At 43.3% G+C, this 13,987-nt stretch overlaps 2 protein-coding genes across 8 annotated transcripts in view; one reads left to right on the top strand and one right to left on the bottom strand.

The window, feature by feature from the left end:
* Nucleotides 1-5,534, top strand: part of RHPN2 (rhophilin Rho GTPase binding protein 2) — a 59,477-nt gene extending 53,943 nt beyond the window's left edge. The window contains exon 15 of the mRNA XM_003997951.6: nt 4,344-5,534. Coding sequence (XP_003998000.2) covers nt 4,344-4,604 — 261 coding nt within the window. The 3' untranslated portion in view covers nt 4,605-5,534. The remainder of the gene's footprint in view (nt 1-4,343) is intronic.
* A 647-nt stretch (nt 5,535-6,181) lies between these two features.
* On the bottom strand, nt 6,182-13,953 carry FAAP24 (FA core complex associated protein 24). 7 transcript variants are annotated; one of them, XR_006590819.1, is made up of 6 exons: nt 13,693-13,885; nt 13,340-13,458; nt 13,086-13,225; nt 12,748-12,900; nt 6,735-7,085; nt 6,182-6,370 (listed from the first exon to the last, which is right to left on the bottom strand). XR_006590819.1 is itself a non-coding variant. In XM_006941458.5 (5 exons), the coding sequence occupies exons 2-5, from the start codon at nt 13,443-13,445 to the stop codon at nt 6,837-6,839; spliced, it is 648 nt and encodes a 215-aa protein (XP_006941520.3). In that variant the 5' UTR covers nt 13,446-13,458; nt 13,806-13,953; the 3' UTR covers nt 6,182-6,836. The 7 variants fall into 7 exon arrangements, 6 of the variants coding, with proteins under 6 accessions (XP_006941520.3, XP_019675174.3, XP_003998001.4 ...); XM_006941458.5 differs by having other exon boundaries at nt 6,182-7,085; nt 13,806-13,953; XM_019819615.3 differs by having other exon boundaries at nt 6,182-7,085; nt 13,710-13,884.
* Between the last annotated feature and the right edge of the window lie 34 nt (nt 13,954-13,987).

The following is a 13,987-nucleotide window of genomic DNA, read 5'->3' on the forward strand; positions in this document are numbered from 1 at the left end:
GACAGGAATGAGCCAGCCATTTGAGGAGGCGCGAGAGGAGCATTCTGGGCAGGGGGATCGACAGGTACAGAGTCCCTGTAGCAGGAAGAGGCTTCTGCTAGAGGAACAGAAAGAAGGCCTCTCAGCTGGAACGTGGTAACAAGGGACGGAGTGGCAGGAAATGAGATGGGAGGGAGGCAGGGCCCCACTGGCAGTGGTGGGAGTTTGGAAGCCAGTGAGCCTCTCAAGAAAGGGAGTGATGTGTATTTGAGAAGGACATCTGGTTGCCTGGAGGGTGGCCGCAGCGGAAGCTGGATGTAGCACGTGTGCGGGCCAGCGACGTGAGCACCTTACACTAGGGTGGGTGATGACAGAGGTGGAGGGAGGTGCGTGCCCCTGAGATGTATCTTTGCAGGTAGAGCTGACAGGGATTTGTAGATGATCTGTGTAGAAAGCGTCGTGGAAAGGAAAATGACCGCTCAGTTTGGGGCTTGAACAAAGGCACCATTTTTTCGTAGTGATGGGGAACGGGGGCCAGGGGCGAGGGAGGTAGAGAAGAGAGAAAACAAAGAGATGTACCTTGAATGTTTCACATGTCAAATGTAGATGTGAAGTAGGCGGCTGGATGTTCAAATCTTCAGTGCAAGGGAGAAAAGTCAGACCTAGAAATATCTGAGAATCACCAACATAGAGATGATATTTAAAGCCGTTCAGAGACTAAATGGAATTGCTCACGAGGGTCTGAGGGTCAAGGACTAATCCACGAGACACCGCAGGCATCTGGAGGCCGGTTAGAAGAGAAGTGGGAGCAAAGGAAGTTGCGAGGGAGCATTCGGAGAGATAGGATAAAGAAGTTTCTGGAATCAAGGAGAGAGCGGTTGGTTGTGTAGGATACAGTTAAGAGGTGGAGAGGGAGGGAGGCGGAGCCGTGTCTATTATTATTTGGCAGCCGGACAAAAGGACACTTTTCATGGAGAGATGGCAACAGCACTCTGATTATCGAGGGCTGGAGAGTGAATGGATCCTGTGATTCCTTTGATAAGAAACGTCCAGAACAGGCTAATCCACAGAAACACAATGTAGACTAGCGGTTGCCAGGGGTTGGGTGTCAGGGAAGGGGGAATAAGTACCGATGGGTACAGGGTTGCTTTCTGGAGGGCGAGGACACGTTCTGAAATCCCACGGTGGTTCTACAACCCTGAATATGCTCAAAACCACAGAATGGTGTTAAAGTGGTGAATTTTATGGTACGTGAATTATGTCTCCATTTAAAAATGATGGGGCACCTGGGTGGCTCAGTCGGTTAAGCGTCCGACTTCAGCTCAGGTCACGATCTCGCGATATGTGAGTTCGAGCCCCGCGTCGGGCTCTGTGCTGACTGCTCAGAGCCTGGAGCCTGTTCCGATTCTGTGTCTCCCTCTCTCTCTCTCTCTCTGCCCCTCCCCCGTTCATGCTCTGTCTCTCTCTGTCTCAAAAATAAATAAACGTTAAAAAAAAAAAATTAAAAAAAAATAAAATAAAAATGAAAGAAGATGAAGTCGAGGGACTCAGTGAGCATCTTGGAGAAGGGATCATGAGAAACGGAGTTTTTTAGGGGCAGATCCATAGAATTGCAGGACAAGGGATCAGGGTCCCAACCAGAAACAAAAGAAGTTTGTCCAAAAGAAGGATAAATAGAAGAGCTGGGCTCAGGGCCAGAGATGTCGTGATGGTGGTGGGGAGTTGCACAGCACAAGACGTAGCTGTACAAGGAGAAGGGCTTATCTTTCCATCCTATAACTGAGCCGGGCCCATGAAAGTGCTGAGGTCGGAGTAGAAAAGCAAGGATTCGAGACTCAGACGTGCTGGAATGGACTTCTGGCTTTGCTGCCAGTGGAATGACTGACCTTAGGCCTCAGGGAATGGTTCTGAGCTGCGGGAAAATGGGGTGGGGGTGGGGGGCAGTGCCAGCATGGGATGCATTTCCATTCACAATAGGTGTTTCATAACCGTGATAGAGTTATTCTTTTCACCCGCAAGGCCTTAGACAATAGCAACTGAGCGCTGTTTTTAATTGCTTTTCCTTCAAACACAACCAGATAATGAGAGCAATAAAGCCCATGCCCTGGTTGGACTGGTGACCTGCTCCCCCACTCTCTGAATTGTGGGGACCCCCAGCACTCCTCCGTGGAGCGTTATTTGGAATACTACTGATGTAGCAGAGACCCCAGCCCTGGAATCAGGCTCTGTCTGCTACTAACCAGCTGTGTGGCCTTCGGCAGGTTACTACCCTCCTTGGGACTGTTTCCTCATTGGTATAAAGTGGGACGGGTGCAGTGGTTTCAGACTGGGCTCCGTTAATGCTGTGAGTCAGGGGGGTGCTCCAGGAACATTTGGGATGGGCAGTGGGGAGCATGCTGCTGTAGGCCAAGACAAAAAGGGAATGGCAGAAAGGGGGCAGACATTGGGGTGCAATCTGGGAGGGGGACATAGGAAAAAGGGAAGCTTTTCAAAGGCGGTGGTGGTGTAGGTGTATATAGATAACACAGCAAGCCTGTGTGCCGGGAGGCAGGAGTGCAGGAAGGAAGGCACACCCAGAGGGCGGGGGAGATCCAGGCGCACAGAACTGGCAGGGGCAGATGCTATTAAGGTAACGCAGTATCAGGAGGACGTGTGTGGGGCGTCAGGAGACCTCCAGAAGGAATGAAATTGCTAGGATAATGTAGGAGTGCCAGGGATTGAGGTGCCCAGTAGGGGCTTGGGGACAGGGTTAGAACGCCAAGGGAAGCCAGCTGGCTCGGTGGCTGTTCCCCAGTAACGTGCAGCCATTTGAGTGCAGGCCTGGGGGGAGGCAGAGGGTAGAGTTTCACTAGACTTGGCATTTGTTGGTTGAACTATGGCAGAGGATAGAGGGAATCTGTAAGGCAGTGGTTGTAAAGATGGAAAATGGACTCTAAGCGGGTTAAAGTTGAAAAATGTTTGCAGGCATCACATCTACATCCAGGACGGTTTGTTATTGGTTTTCATTAAAAACAGTGTGTGGTGTGTATGTCTTGTAGAGTATGGAGGGATTAAATGGCAGTTTTATAGATAAGAGGCATCTTCATCCAAAGGAGCCAGACTCCAGAGTGAATACCCTTCTTTATCGTCCCATCTCTCAAATCCCGATTTCTGTTATGAACAGCGTACCCCACCACTTTAGATATGTTGTATGTGTATTTAAAGGCCTGATCCCAGGGCCTGGAACATAGTAGATGTTCAGTAAACACTTGAACTTAGCAACCTCAATGTCAGGCAGACCTTCGAAGCAGGTGATAACCCGCATGGAAGGTTACAGAAAACCAGGATCTTCAGATGTCTTAAGTGAGCCCTGCGCAATCTTTTAAAAGTTAATAGTAGTGCTTCTGGGTACAGAGTTTCAACTGGGGAAGATGAAAGGGTTCTGGAGACGGTTGGTGGGGATGGCTGAACGACCGTGTGAATGTGCTCCGTGCCACCAAACTGTACCCTTTAATGTGGTTAAAATGGTCAGTTTTCTGTTATGTATATTTATTTCATCAGTTTAAAAGATAGGGGGAAAAGCTAATTAGCATCTTCACCATGGATTCTAGATGGTCAAGAGAACGGAGTTGATTTACACTGACTAGCATGGACTGAAGTCCGGTGTTCATTAGGTGAAGAAAGCAAGAGGCAGACCGGTGGGTCATGTATTCCTTTTAAGGAAGGACAGTGGTCACTAGTATGTGCACACAATACCTGTATATGAACATTATCTCTAAAAGAATAACAGAAATAGTGGTTACTTCAGGGGAGAGGCCTGGAAGCCTAGGTAGGAGGGATACCTTCTGTTCGGTATATACATTTTCATATTGTTGGCCATGAGCATGTATTACTTTTACAAGTAGAGTAAGAACCTTAAAAAGTGAGTAGTGGTCCCTCGCCTAAGTTACTACTAGTGAGTCTATTCCTTAAAAATTGTCCTTGTTTTGGGGTACCTGGGTGGCTCAGTCGGTTGAGCGTCCGACTTCAGCTCAGGTCACAATCGCACAGTTTGTGTATTCAAGCCCCGCGTCGGGCTCGGTGCTGACAGCTCAGAACCTGGAGCCTGCTTCGGATTCTGTGCCTCCCCTCTCTTTGCCCCTGCCCCACTCACGCTCTGTCTCTCTCCATCTCTCAAAAATGAATAAATGTTAAAAAAATAAAAATAAAAATAAATTGTTCCTGTTTTTAAGAACCTAATCCTATGTAAATGTTAGTCACCTGGGTTTCAGAATTACATCAGCTTAATTGCCGAGAAGATGCCGTAAGAGCAGAATTTTGCCATCAGTTGTTTAGCAGCTGTCTGGAGGATTTCTAACACCATTTTTCTTCTTTCCTATGCGCAGCATAATAAGTGTGCGACATACTCTGTGGGCATGCAGAAAACCTACTCTATGATCTGCTTAGCCATAGACGATGATGACAAAACTGATAAAACCAAGAAAGTCTCGAAGAAGCTTTCTTTTTTGAGTTGGGGCACCAACAAGAACAGACAGAAGTCAGCCAGCACCTTGTGCCTCCCGTCGGTTGGAGTTGCGAGGCCTCAGGTCAAGAAGAAGCTCCCCTCGCCCTTCAGCCTTCTCAACTCGGATAGTTCTCTGTACTAACGTGAGCAAACAGAAACGTTCAGGCTCCTAACGCCAACGTCTCTGGTGCTGACCACGCCTTCCTATTTGTGCCACAATAGAAAGTGTCTCAATATTCGCAAATCTCCTTTTCTCACTGGGTAAACTTACAACTGGTAGGTCTTCGTGAATGCAAGTCACAAGAAACCTCTAGAAATTTCGGGGGGGGGGGGGGCGTCACCGTATTGCTGCAAGTTATTTATTATATAAAGTATTGTAAATAGAACAGTGCTGAAAATACGGCTATTTTTAATGGCTACAGTTACAGCTTGTTGTTACTATCTGATTTAAAGGGGGTTGGTTACCTCTATTGCTGTCCTACTTGTCATCGTGTCCAGGCTTAGGTAATAGATCATTCCTTAACTCAGAATTCAGATGACCCCCCCAATTAAGGCAGGTCAAGGGATTATAATGATTGACTAAGGTAATATAACTCAGAAGTGTTCCAAACAACTGCTTCCTAAGGGGAATTTGTGAATCTGAAACAAGATTTTATGATTATTTCTACGTAATATGAATGCTATTTCCAGATAAAGTCTAGTGCCAAATTTGTCACAACTTACTAGACAAAAACAAACCGCACAATCTGGGAGCATTGTTGCTTCTAGTTTGATGTCATTAACCAGCTGCTAACACGGTAGCAGTGTTAGACGGGGATGCTATCTACAAGGTAGACGATATACTGTTTGATACTCAAAACATTTTTCTGTTTGTTTAAAGTAGGAAGTACATAATTGTATATTTTAAGAGTCTAAGATGGGTTGGAAACATTTTATCAGGTAAAGGTGTAAATGATTCTAGTTTAAATCTCTGTTCGACTTGTTTTTACCCGTCTATCTCTCTTGCTCACAAGTTGGATGACACTGTGATTCTAGTAAGATTCACGGTTGACATAGTTTAGGTTCTATAGCTTAAAAAAAAAAAAAAAAGCATTGAAATCTATTTTTGAGAATTAATAAGAACTTAAATATTTTCTAGTGTGCAATATCAAAAGGGAAGCAACCACATTTGGGAAAGTGTATCTGTCCACTGCTGTTAGGGCCATTTTTGTATAAATATTTAAATAAACATATTCATTTGCCTGAATTAATGTTTTTTAAATTTTTTCCCATTTATATTTCACTCCTCTTTCAAACGGTTTCTACCCTAATGCACAAAACTTTCCTGTTGTTCATCTTTTTTTTTTTTTTAATAATGACTGACACCACAAAACAGGATTTAGGGAGCTTTCAGGTTATCTCAGCATCTTTGAAAACATATGTGCATCTCTAATTGCATTTATTTTTTGAGTGGCTGATTGTACCTTTTGATCCCCACCACTAGCTCTCCTCTCTGGATGCATCTGCCCCTGCCATTTTCCTTTATATCTTCCCACTGTTGGGCTATACATTTGCAAACACATTCTTTACCCCTCTCATACACACTGGCTTTTTATCTTTAAAAGGGACTTCCAAACTCCAGGCTGTGTTCAGAAGGCATGCTCTGTGGCTATAAACAAACTGTAGCTACCAGGAAGGGGGAAGGAGGGTGGGAGGGAGGGGAAAGGAAGGAAAAAAAAAGGCAGTACGACTGTTTATTTACACTGGCAGCACCCTCAAAACATAGTGATATTAAGACTAGACTGGAAGAACACTGGGCCTGTCACCAGGAACAAGAGGCTTATGGTACACAGCATAGTGCTTCATTGTAGGTTTGTTTCCTTTAGAAGGTCACTTCTACCTTCTGAAACTTGATTAGACTTTTCCATGCTAGACAAGATCAAGGTCATATGTTAAAATCTGCCCAGGCTGGCTTTTTGCTGAATTTGAGAGTCCCAATTTAAACCCTTTTAGGAAGATCCCCATGGGCTCTCTTGCTCTCTCTCTCTCTCTCTCTTTTTTTAAAGACTTTATTTTTAAGTACTCTCTACCTCCAACGTGGGACTCGAACTCACAACCCTGAGATCAGGATTGGCATGCTCTACCCGTGAGCCAGCCAATGGGCCCCCCAATGGGCCCTCTTTCACTAGCAGGATGAGAGCCGTGCTACCTAGAGCCCACTAACTCCACTATCTTAAACGCCTGAACCCAGAGAACAGGGCAGGGCAACTGGCAGCTTCCATTCAGGCCTCACCTCATCTTTCATTAGTTGCAGTGAAAGGAGATTTCTTTGTTCTCAATTTTTAAATATGCAAAGAAAACAAGATGCTGTAGCTCCTGGCTGCGGGAAGAGCCGTCACCTGGGCTGTGTGAAGAAGGCATGAATGTGCTGTGCCACTGCCTGTCCTACCACTGGCTCTAGTTCTCTGATGGAAGCATTGCTGAGTTGCTGGATACTTGGGAACTTCTGAAGCAGAAGAGGGGCTTTAACTTTTCCAACTCCTGGGATCTGCTGCACAGTTCGAAGGAGGGATAGCTCAGGCATCAGAGTCCGTTTCTTACTGAGGAAAGGGTTCTTACTGGGCTCTTTGGTTTGTTCTTGAACCTAATCAGAAAGTAAAGGAAAAGCATGTGAGCACCCTCTAGAGGACTGGCAGTTCTCTTAAAGGTTGATAGAAATTTAGTTTTACTCTTTTTCCATTTGGTTCAGTTTGACTTACCACTACAAATGTTTTCATATACCACAAATCTAATTTTTCAGACATAAAAGATTATTATTTTTGCAAATTTTTTTTTTTTTTTTTTGAGAGAGAGAAAGAACACAAGCAGGGGAGGGGACAACAAGAGAAGGAGAGAGAGAATCCCAAGCAGGGTCCACACTGCCAGCACAAAGCTTGACACGGGGCTTGAACTCATGAACCATGAGATCATGACCTGAGCTGAAATCGAGTCTGATACTTAACCGACTGAGCAACCCAGGCGCCTCAGAAAAATTAACTGAAAAATAAACTATATTGAGTACACAAAGGAGTAAGAGATAAAAATTTATTAAAATTTAAACTTTCAGGGGGAGGAGCCAAGATGGCAGAACAGCATGGGAAGTTTTTTGTATGTCTTGCATCCATGAAATACAGCCAGACCAACACTAAACCATCCTGCACACCTAGAAAACTGATCTGAGGATTAACAGAACAGTCTGCACAACCTGAACCACAGAATTCACCAGTACTCACTCTAAACATCAATGGACTCAATGCTCCAATCAAAAGACATAGGGTAACAATGCATAAGAAAACAAGATACATCTCTGCTGTTTACAAGAGACCCACTTTAGACCTAAAGACACCTTCAGATTAAAAGTAAGGGGATGGAGACTATCTATCATGCTAATGGTCAACAAAAGAAAGCCAAAGTAGCCATACTTCTATCAAGACAATCTAGACTTTGAAATAAAGACTGTATCAAGTGATGAAGAAGGGCATTATATCATAATTAAGGGGTCTATCCACCAAGAAAACCTAACAATTGCAAACATTTATGCACCAAATGTGGAAGCACCCAAATATATAAATCAATTAATCACAAACATAACGAAACTCATCGATAGTAATACCATAATGGTAGGAGACTTCAACACCCAACTCACAGCAATGGACAGATCATCTAATCAAAAAATCGACAAGGAACCAATGGTTTTGAGTGACACACTGGACCAGATGGACTTAACAGATATATTCAGAACATTTCATCCTAAAGCAGCAGAATATATATTCTTCTCCAGTGCACATGGAACGTTCTCCAGAATAGACCACATATACTGGGACACAAATCAGCCCTCAGCAAGTACAAAAAGATCGAGCTCATACCGTGCATATTTTCAGACCACAACGCTATGAAACTTGAAATCAACCACAAGAAAAAATTTGGAAAGGTAACAAATACTGGAGACTAAAGAACATCCTACTAAAGAATGAATGGGCCAACCAAGAAGTTAAAGAGGAAATTAAAAAGTTCATGGAAGCCAATGAAAATGATAACACCACAACCCAAAACCTCTGGGACACAGGAAAGGCGGTCATATGAGAAATAGCAATCCAGGCCTTCCTAAAGAAGGAAGAAAGATCTCAGATATACAACCTAACCTTATGCCTTAAAGAACTGGAAAAAGAACAGCAAATAAAAACCAAAACCAGCAGAAAACAAATAATAAAGGTTAGAGCAGAAATTAATGCTATCAAAACCAAAAAAAAAAAAAAAAACAGTAAAACAGATCAATGAAACCAGAAGCTGGTTCTCTGAAAGAATTAACAAAATTGATAAACCACTAGCCAGTCTGATCAAAAAGAAAAAGGAAAGGACCCAAATAAAATCAAGAATGAAAGAGGAGAGATCACAACCAACACAGCAGAAATAAAAACAATAATAAGAGAATATTATGAGCAATTATATGCCAATAAAATGGGCAATCTGGAAGAAATGGACAAATTCCTAGAGACATATACACTACCAAAACTGAAACAGGAAGAAATAGAAAACTTGAACAGACCCATAACCAGGAAAGAAATTGAATTAGTAATCAAAAATCTCCCAAAAAACAAGAGTCTAGGGCCAGATGGCTTCCCAGGGGAATTCTACCAAACATTTAAGAAAGAGTTAACGCTTACTCTCTTGAAGCTGTTCCAAAAAATAGAAATGGAGGAAAACTTCCAAACTCTTTCTATGAGGCCAGCATTACCTTGATTCCAAAACCAGACTGAGACCCCACTAAAAAGGAGAACTACAGACCAATTTCCCTGATGAACATGGATACAAAAATCCTCAACAAGATATTAGCCAACTGCATCCAATAATACATTAAAAAAATTATTCCCCACGAGCAAATGGGATTTATACCTGGGATGCAGGGCTGGTTCAGTATCTGCAAAACAATTCACATGATTCATCACATCAGTAAAAGAAAGGACAAGAACCATATGATCCTCTCAATAGATGCAGAGAAAGCATTTGACAAAATACAGCATCCTTTGTTGATAAAAACCCTCAAGAAAGCAGGGATAGAAAGATCATACCTTGAGTTCATATATGAACGACCCAATGCTAATATCATCCTCAATGGGGAAAAACTGAGAACTTTCCCCCTAAGGTCAGGAACAAGACCGGGATGTCCACTCTAGCCACTGTTATTCAACATAGTATTGGAAGTCTTAGCCTCTGCAATCAGACAACACAAAGAAATAAAAGGCATCCAAATCGGCCAAGAGGAGATAAAACTTTCATTCTTCGCAGATGACATGATACTCTATATGGAAAACCCAAAATTTTCCACCAAAAAACTGCTAGAACTGATTCATGAATTCAGCAAAGTTGCAGGATATATAAAATCAATGCACAGAAATCAGTTGCATTCCTATTCACCAACAATGAAGCAACAGAAAGAGAAATCAAGGAATCAATCCCACTTACAACTGCACCAAAAACATAAAATACCTAGGAATAAATGTAACCAAAGAGGTGAAAAATCTATACACTGAAAACTATAGAAAGCTTATGAAAGAAACTGAAGAAGACACAAAAGAATGGAAAAAGATTCCATGCTCCTGGATAGGAAGAATAAATATTGTTAAAATGTCGATACTACCCAAAGCAATCTACATATTCAGTGCAATCCCTATCAAAATAACACCAGCATTCTTCACAGAGCTAGAACAAATAATCCTAAAATTTGTATGGAACCAGAAAAGACCCCAAATAGCCAAAGCAATCTTGAAAAAGAAAACCAAAGTAGGAGGCATCACAATCCTGGACTTCAAGCTATACTACAAAGCTGTAATCATCAAGACAGTATGGTACTGGCACAAGAACAGACACTCAGATCAATGGAACAGAATAGTGAACCCTGATATGGACCCACAAACATATGGCCACCTAATCTTTGACAAAGCAGAATATCCAATGGAATATCCAATGGAATAAAGCTGTCTTTATTCCATTTTGTCTCTTCAGCAAGTGGTGCTGGGAAAACTGGACAGCGACATGAGAAGAATGAACCTGGACCACTTTCTTACACCATACACAAAAATAAACTCAAAATGGATGAAAGACCTCAATGTAAGACAGGAAGCCATCAAAATCCCTGAGGAGAAAGCAGGCAAAAACCTCTTTGATCTTGGCCACAGCAACTTCTTACTCAACACGTCTCCAGAGGCAAGGGAAACAAAAGCAAAAATGAACTACTGGGACCTCATCAAAATAAAAAGTTTCCGCACAGCAAAGGAAACAATCAGCAAAACTAAAAGGCAACCGAAAGAATGGGAGAAGATACTTGCAAATGACATATCAGATAAAAGGTTAGTATCCAAAATCTATAAAGAACTTATCAAACTCAACACCCAAAAAACAAATAACCCAGTGAAGACATGGGCAAAAGACATGAATAGACACTTCTCCAAAGAAGACATCCCGATGGCCAACCGACACGTGGAAAAATGCTCAACATCACACATCATCAGGGAAATACAAATCAAAACCACAATGAGACACCACCTTACACCTGTCAGAATGGCTAACATTAACAACTCGGGAACAACAGATGTTGTTGGTGCAGTCACTCTGGAAAACAGTATGGACATTCCTCAAAAAACTAAAAATAGAACTACCCTATGACCCAGCAATTGCACTACTAGGTATTTATCCACAGGATACAGGTGTGCTGTTTCGAAGGGACACATGCACCCCCATGTTTCTAGCAGCACTATCGACAATAGCCAAAGTATGGAAAGAGCCCAAATGTCCATCAATGGATGAACACACACACTGGAGTATTACTTGGCAATCAAAAAGAATGAAATCTTGCCATTTGCAACTACGTGGATGGAACTGGAGTGTATTATGCTAAGCAAAATTAGTCAGAGAAAGACAAATATGTGACTTCACTCATAGGAGGACTTTAAGAGACCAAACAGATGAACATAAGGGAAGGGAAACAAAAGTAATATAAAAACAGGGAGGCGGACAAAACAGAAGAGACTTAAATATGGAGAACAAACAGAGGGTTACTGGAGGGGTTGTGGGAGGGGGGATGAACTAAATGGGTAAGGCGCATTAAGGAATCTACTCCTGAAATCATTGTTGCACTATATGCTAATTTGGATGTAAATTTAAAAAAAAAAATTAAAAACACTTAAACTTTCAGAATGCTTAGGATAAAGCAATGAAAACATACTCTTGAGGAGCTCAAACATCTTCCTATCGTTCACTAATAAACGATTCAGTTGTATGGGATTAAATTAAACCTAAACTGGACCTGCTTGATACAGGACCGGGAGAAATCTTGTCTGTCAAAGACGAAACCCAGTCTTCAGTTAGCAATGGATACAGGAAGGCACACAATAGCATCCCATCAAGGGAAGAACAATGAAGGAGGGCATGTGGCACAGATGGAAGCGGGCTCTGTGAACTACCCGGGTCTGCCTACATTATTTCAATTCGGTTCTCAACCCTGGCTACACATCAAAAGGGAAATTTAAAATCAATGACACAACAAAAATTGATGCTCAGGACCCACCCTGACATTCTGATTTTTAATTGGTCTGAAGTAAGGCTCATGTATCACTGTTTTTAAAAACTTTCCCAGGAGGAGTGCCTGGGTGGCTCAGTTGGTTAAATGTCTGACTTTGGCTCAGGTCATGATCTCACGTTCATGGGTTAAGCACACCCATCATGCTGTCTGCCAAAAGCTGGGAGCCTGCAGTGTCTCCCTCTCTCTCTGCGTGCACTATCAAAAATAAATAAATGTTAAAAAAAAACAATTTTTTTTAAGTTTCCCAGGAAATTCTTGGGCGCCTGGGTGGCTCGGTTACGCGTGGGACTTCGGCTCAGGTCATGATCTCACAGTTTGTGAGTTCGAGCCCTGCATAGGGCTCTCTGCAGTCAGCACAGAGTCCGCTTTGGATTCTGTCTCTCAAAAAATAAATAAACATTAAAAGCTTCCCAGGAAATTCTAAAGTACAGCCAAGTCGAAATAGTACAGCCAAGCTGAATAATCAGGGAGGACAATGGAGAACCAGGCTTAAAAAAAAAAAAAAGAAAAAAAAAAAAGGATCATGTGCTTCTGGCTGCAGTTGACCAAGGGTGAATAAGGATTCCTTTAGACTGGATTGATGGATGGCAACCGTAACAAGTGCAGCACCTAGAGTAAAAGATCCAGGAAGGTCAGGTGATAGTCTGTAAGGCAGCGTTCCTGCAGAGGAGTGGGAATCAGTACTTACTAACTGGATAATAAGGCAGGACGCTTCCATCTGGCTGGTCACTGGAAGCAACACCATCCCAAGGTCCAGCACAGTAAACTTCTGTATGGCCGAGAAGTACTGTTCACTCATCTGCGTTTTCTCAACGATCACGATCCCTTGAAGATTACTGGACTTCAGAGGAAGAAAAAAACAGTAAACCACTGTGTAACAAAACTACCTTGGGAGTTTAAGAAAACTCCCAGTCCAAGAGTGCTTGGAATGGCCAATGGTTTTATATAAATTATTCCAAAGGAGGGGGGTGGGGGAGGCAGGTGGAAGTCAATTTTCAATTTCAGCTTCTTCCATTCAGTACTTACATTTCTAACCTGAACAAGCCTCTTTCTGTAGCCATTTCCTGCCACCAAATCAGCTTCGGTGACATAAAGAATGCAAGATCTGCTTGACACGTAAAAATCTACCGGTGTCAGGCCATCCTCAAAAACGATTTTAATTTTCCCTTAGAACATAGACAAGAAAAATGACTTCCGTGAGCGCTGGGCGAAAGGCGACAGTAGGTAGGACGTTTTTAAAAAGTTTAGAAGAGGGCTTTTGCACAGGGCAGCCCACCGACCTTGCATCCCCTGCAGGAGCTTCGATCCGCGCCATTTCGTATTGGCCACAATATGCCCAAAAGGCACGTGCATGGGACCTGTGCCCTCAGGCGCGTTCCTAGCCATCGGCTGTCTCGATCTGATAAAAACAAAACAAAACAAAACAAAACAAAACAAACAAACAAAAAAAAAAAAAAAAAACAGAAGACGGAATTTGAGCTGGCTTTCCTGCACACGGCCCCACGTTCCACTGAAAGCCGGGACCTCTTTGGCAGGAGCCCATCTGCACTGTTCTTTAAAAGACTGGATTTTTCCTAAAATCTAAAACCCAGGAGATTCCTGTCTTGGTAGCCGCCTCCCTCAATCCCGTCACCTGCTGGGTCCTGATACCCCCGCTCCGTCTGGGTGGTGGCTCCTCAGTCCGGTCCTGGGCGGGGGCCGAGCCCAGCTAGACCCCACCTCAACCACAGCCAGAGGATCAGGCACCTTTACTTGCTGCGCCCCACTTCCGGGTTCCCTTCGGTGAGCGGACCAGTTTTTCATCCTGCCCGCCCTCCGCCTCCCACGGCGTCGGATAAGCTATGGCGTCAAAGATCGACATCTGATCCGACCAATAAGAGAACGGACTAGGCACTGTTTCCACCCCGGAGAGCATTTGAACGGGGACG

Source organism: Felis catus, chromosome E2 (genome assembly GCF_018350175.1).
Source record: "Felis catus isolate Fca126 chromosome E2, F.catus_Fca126_mat1.0, whole genome shotgun sequence".
Taxonomy (NCBI): Eukaryota; Metazoa; Chordata; class Mammalia; order Carnivora; family Felidae; genus Felis; species Felis catus.

Coding starts and splice junctions, on each gene's coding strand:
- FAAP24 (XM_003997952.6), bottom strand. CDS start 13,862: ATGAAAAACTGGTCCGCTCACCGAAGGGAACCCGGAAGTGGGGCGCAG. Junction 12,901..13,085: donor GGCTTGTTCAGGTTAGAAAT/GTAAGTACTGAA, acceptor CTTCCTCTGAAG/TCCAGTAATCTTCAAGGGAT. Junction 7,086..12,747: donor CCTGCCTTATTATCCAGTTA/GTAAGTACTGAT, acceptor CTTTCTGATTAG/GTTCAAGAACAAACCAAAGA.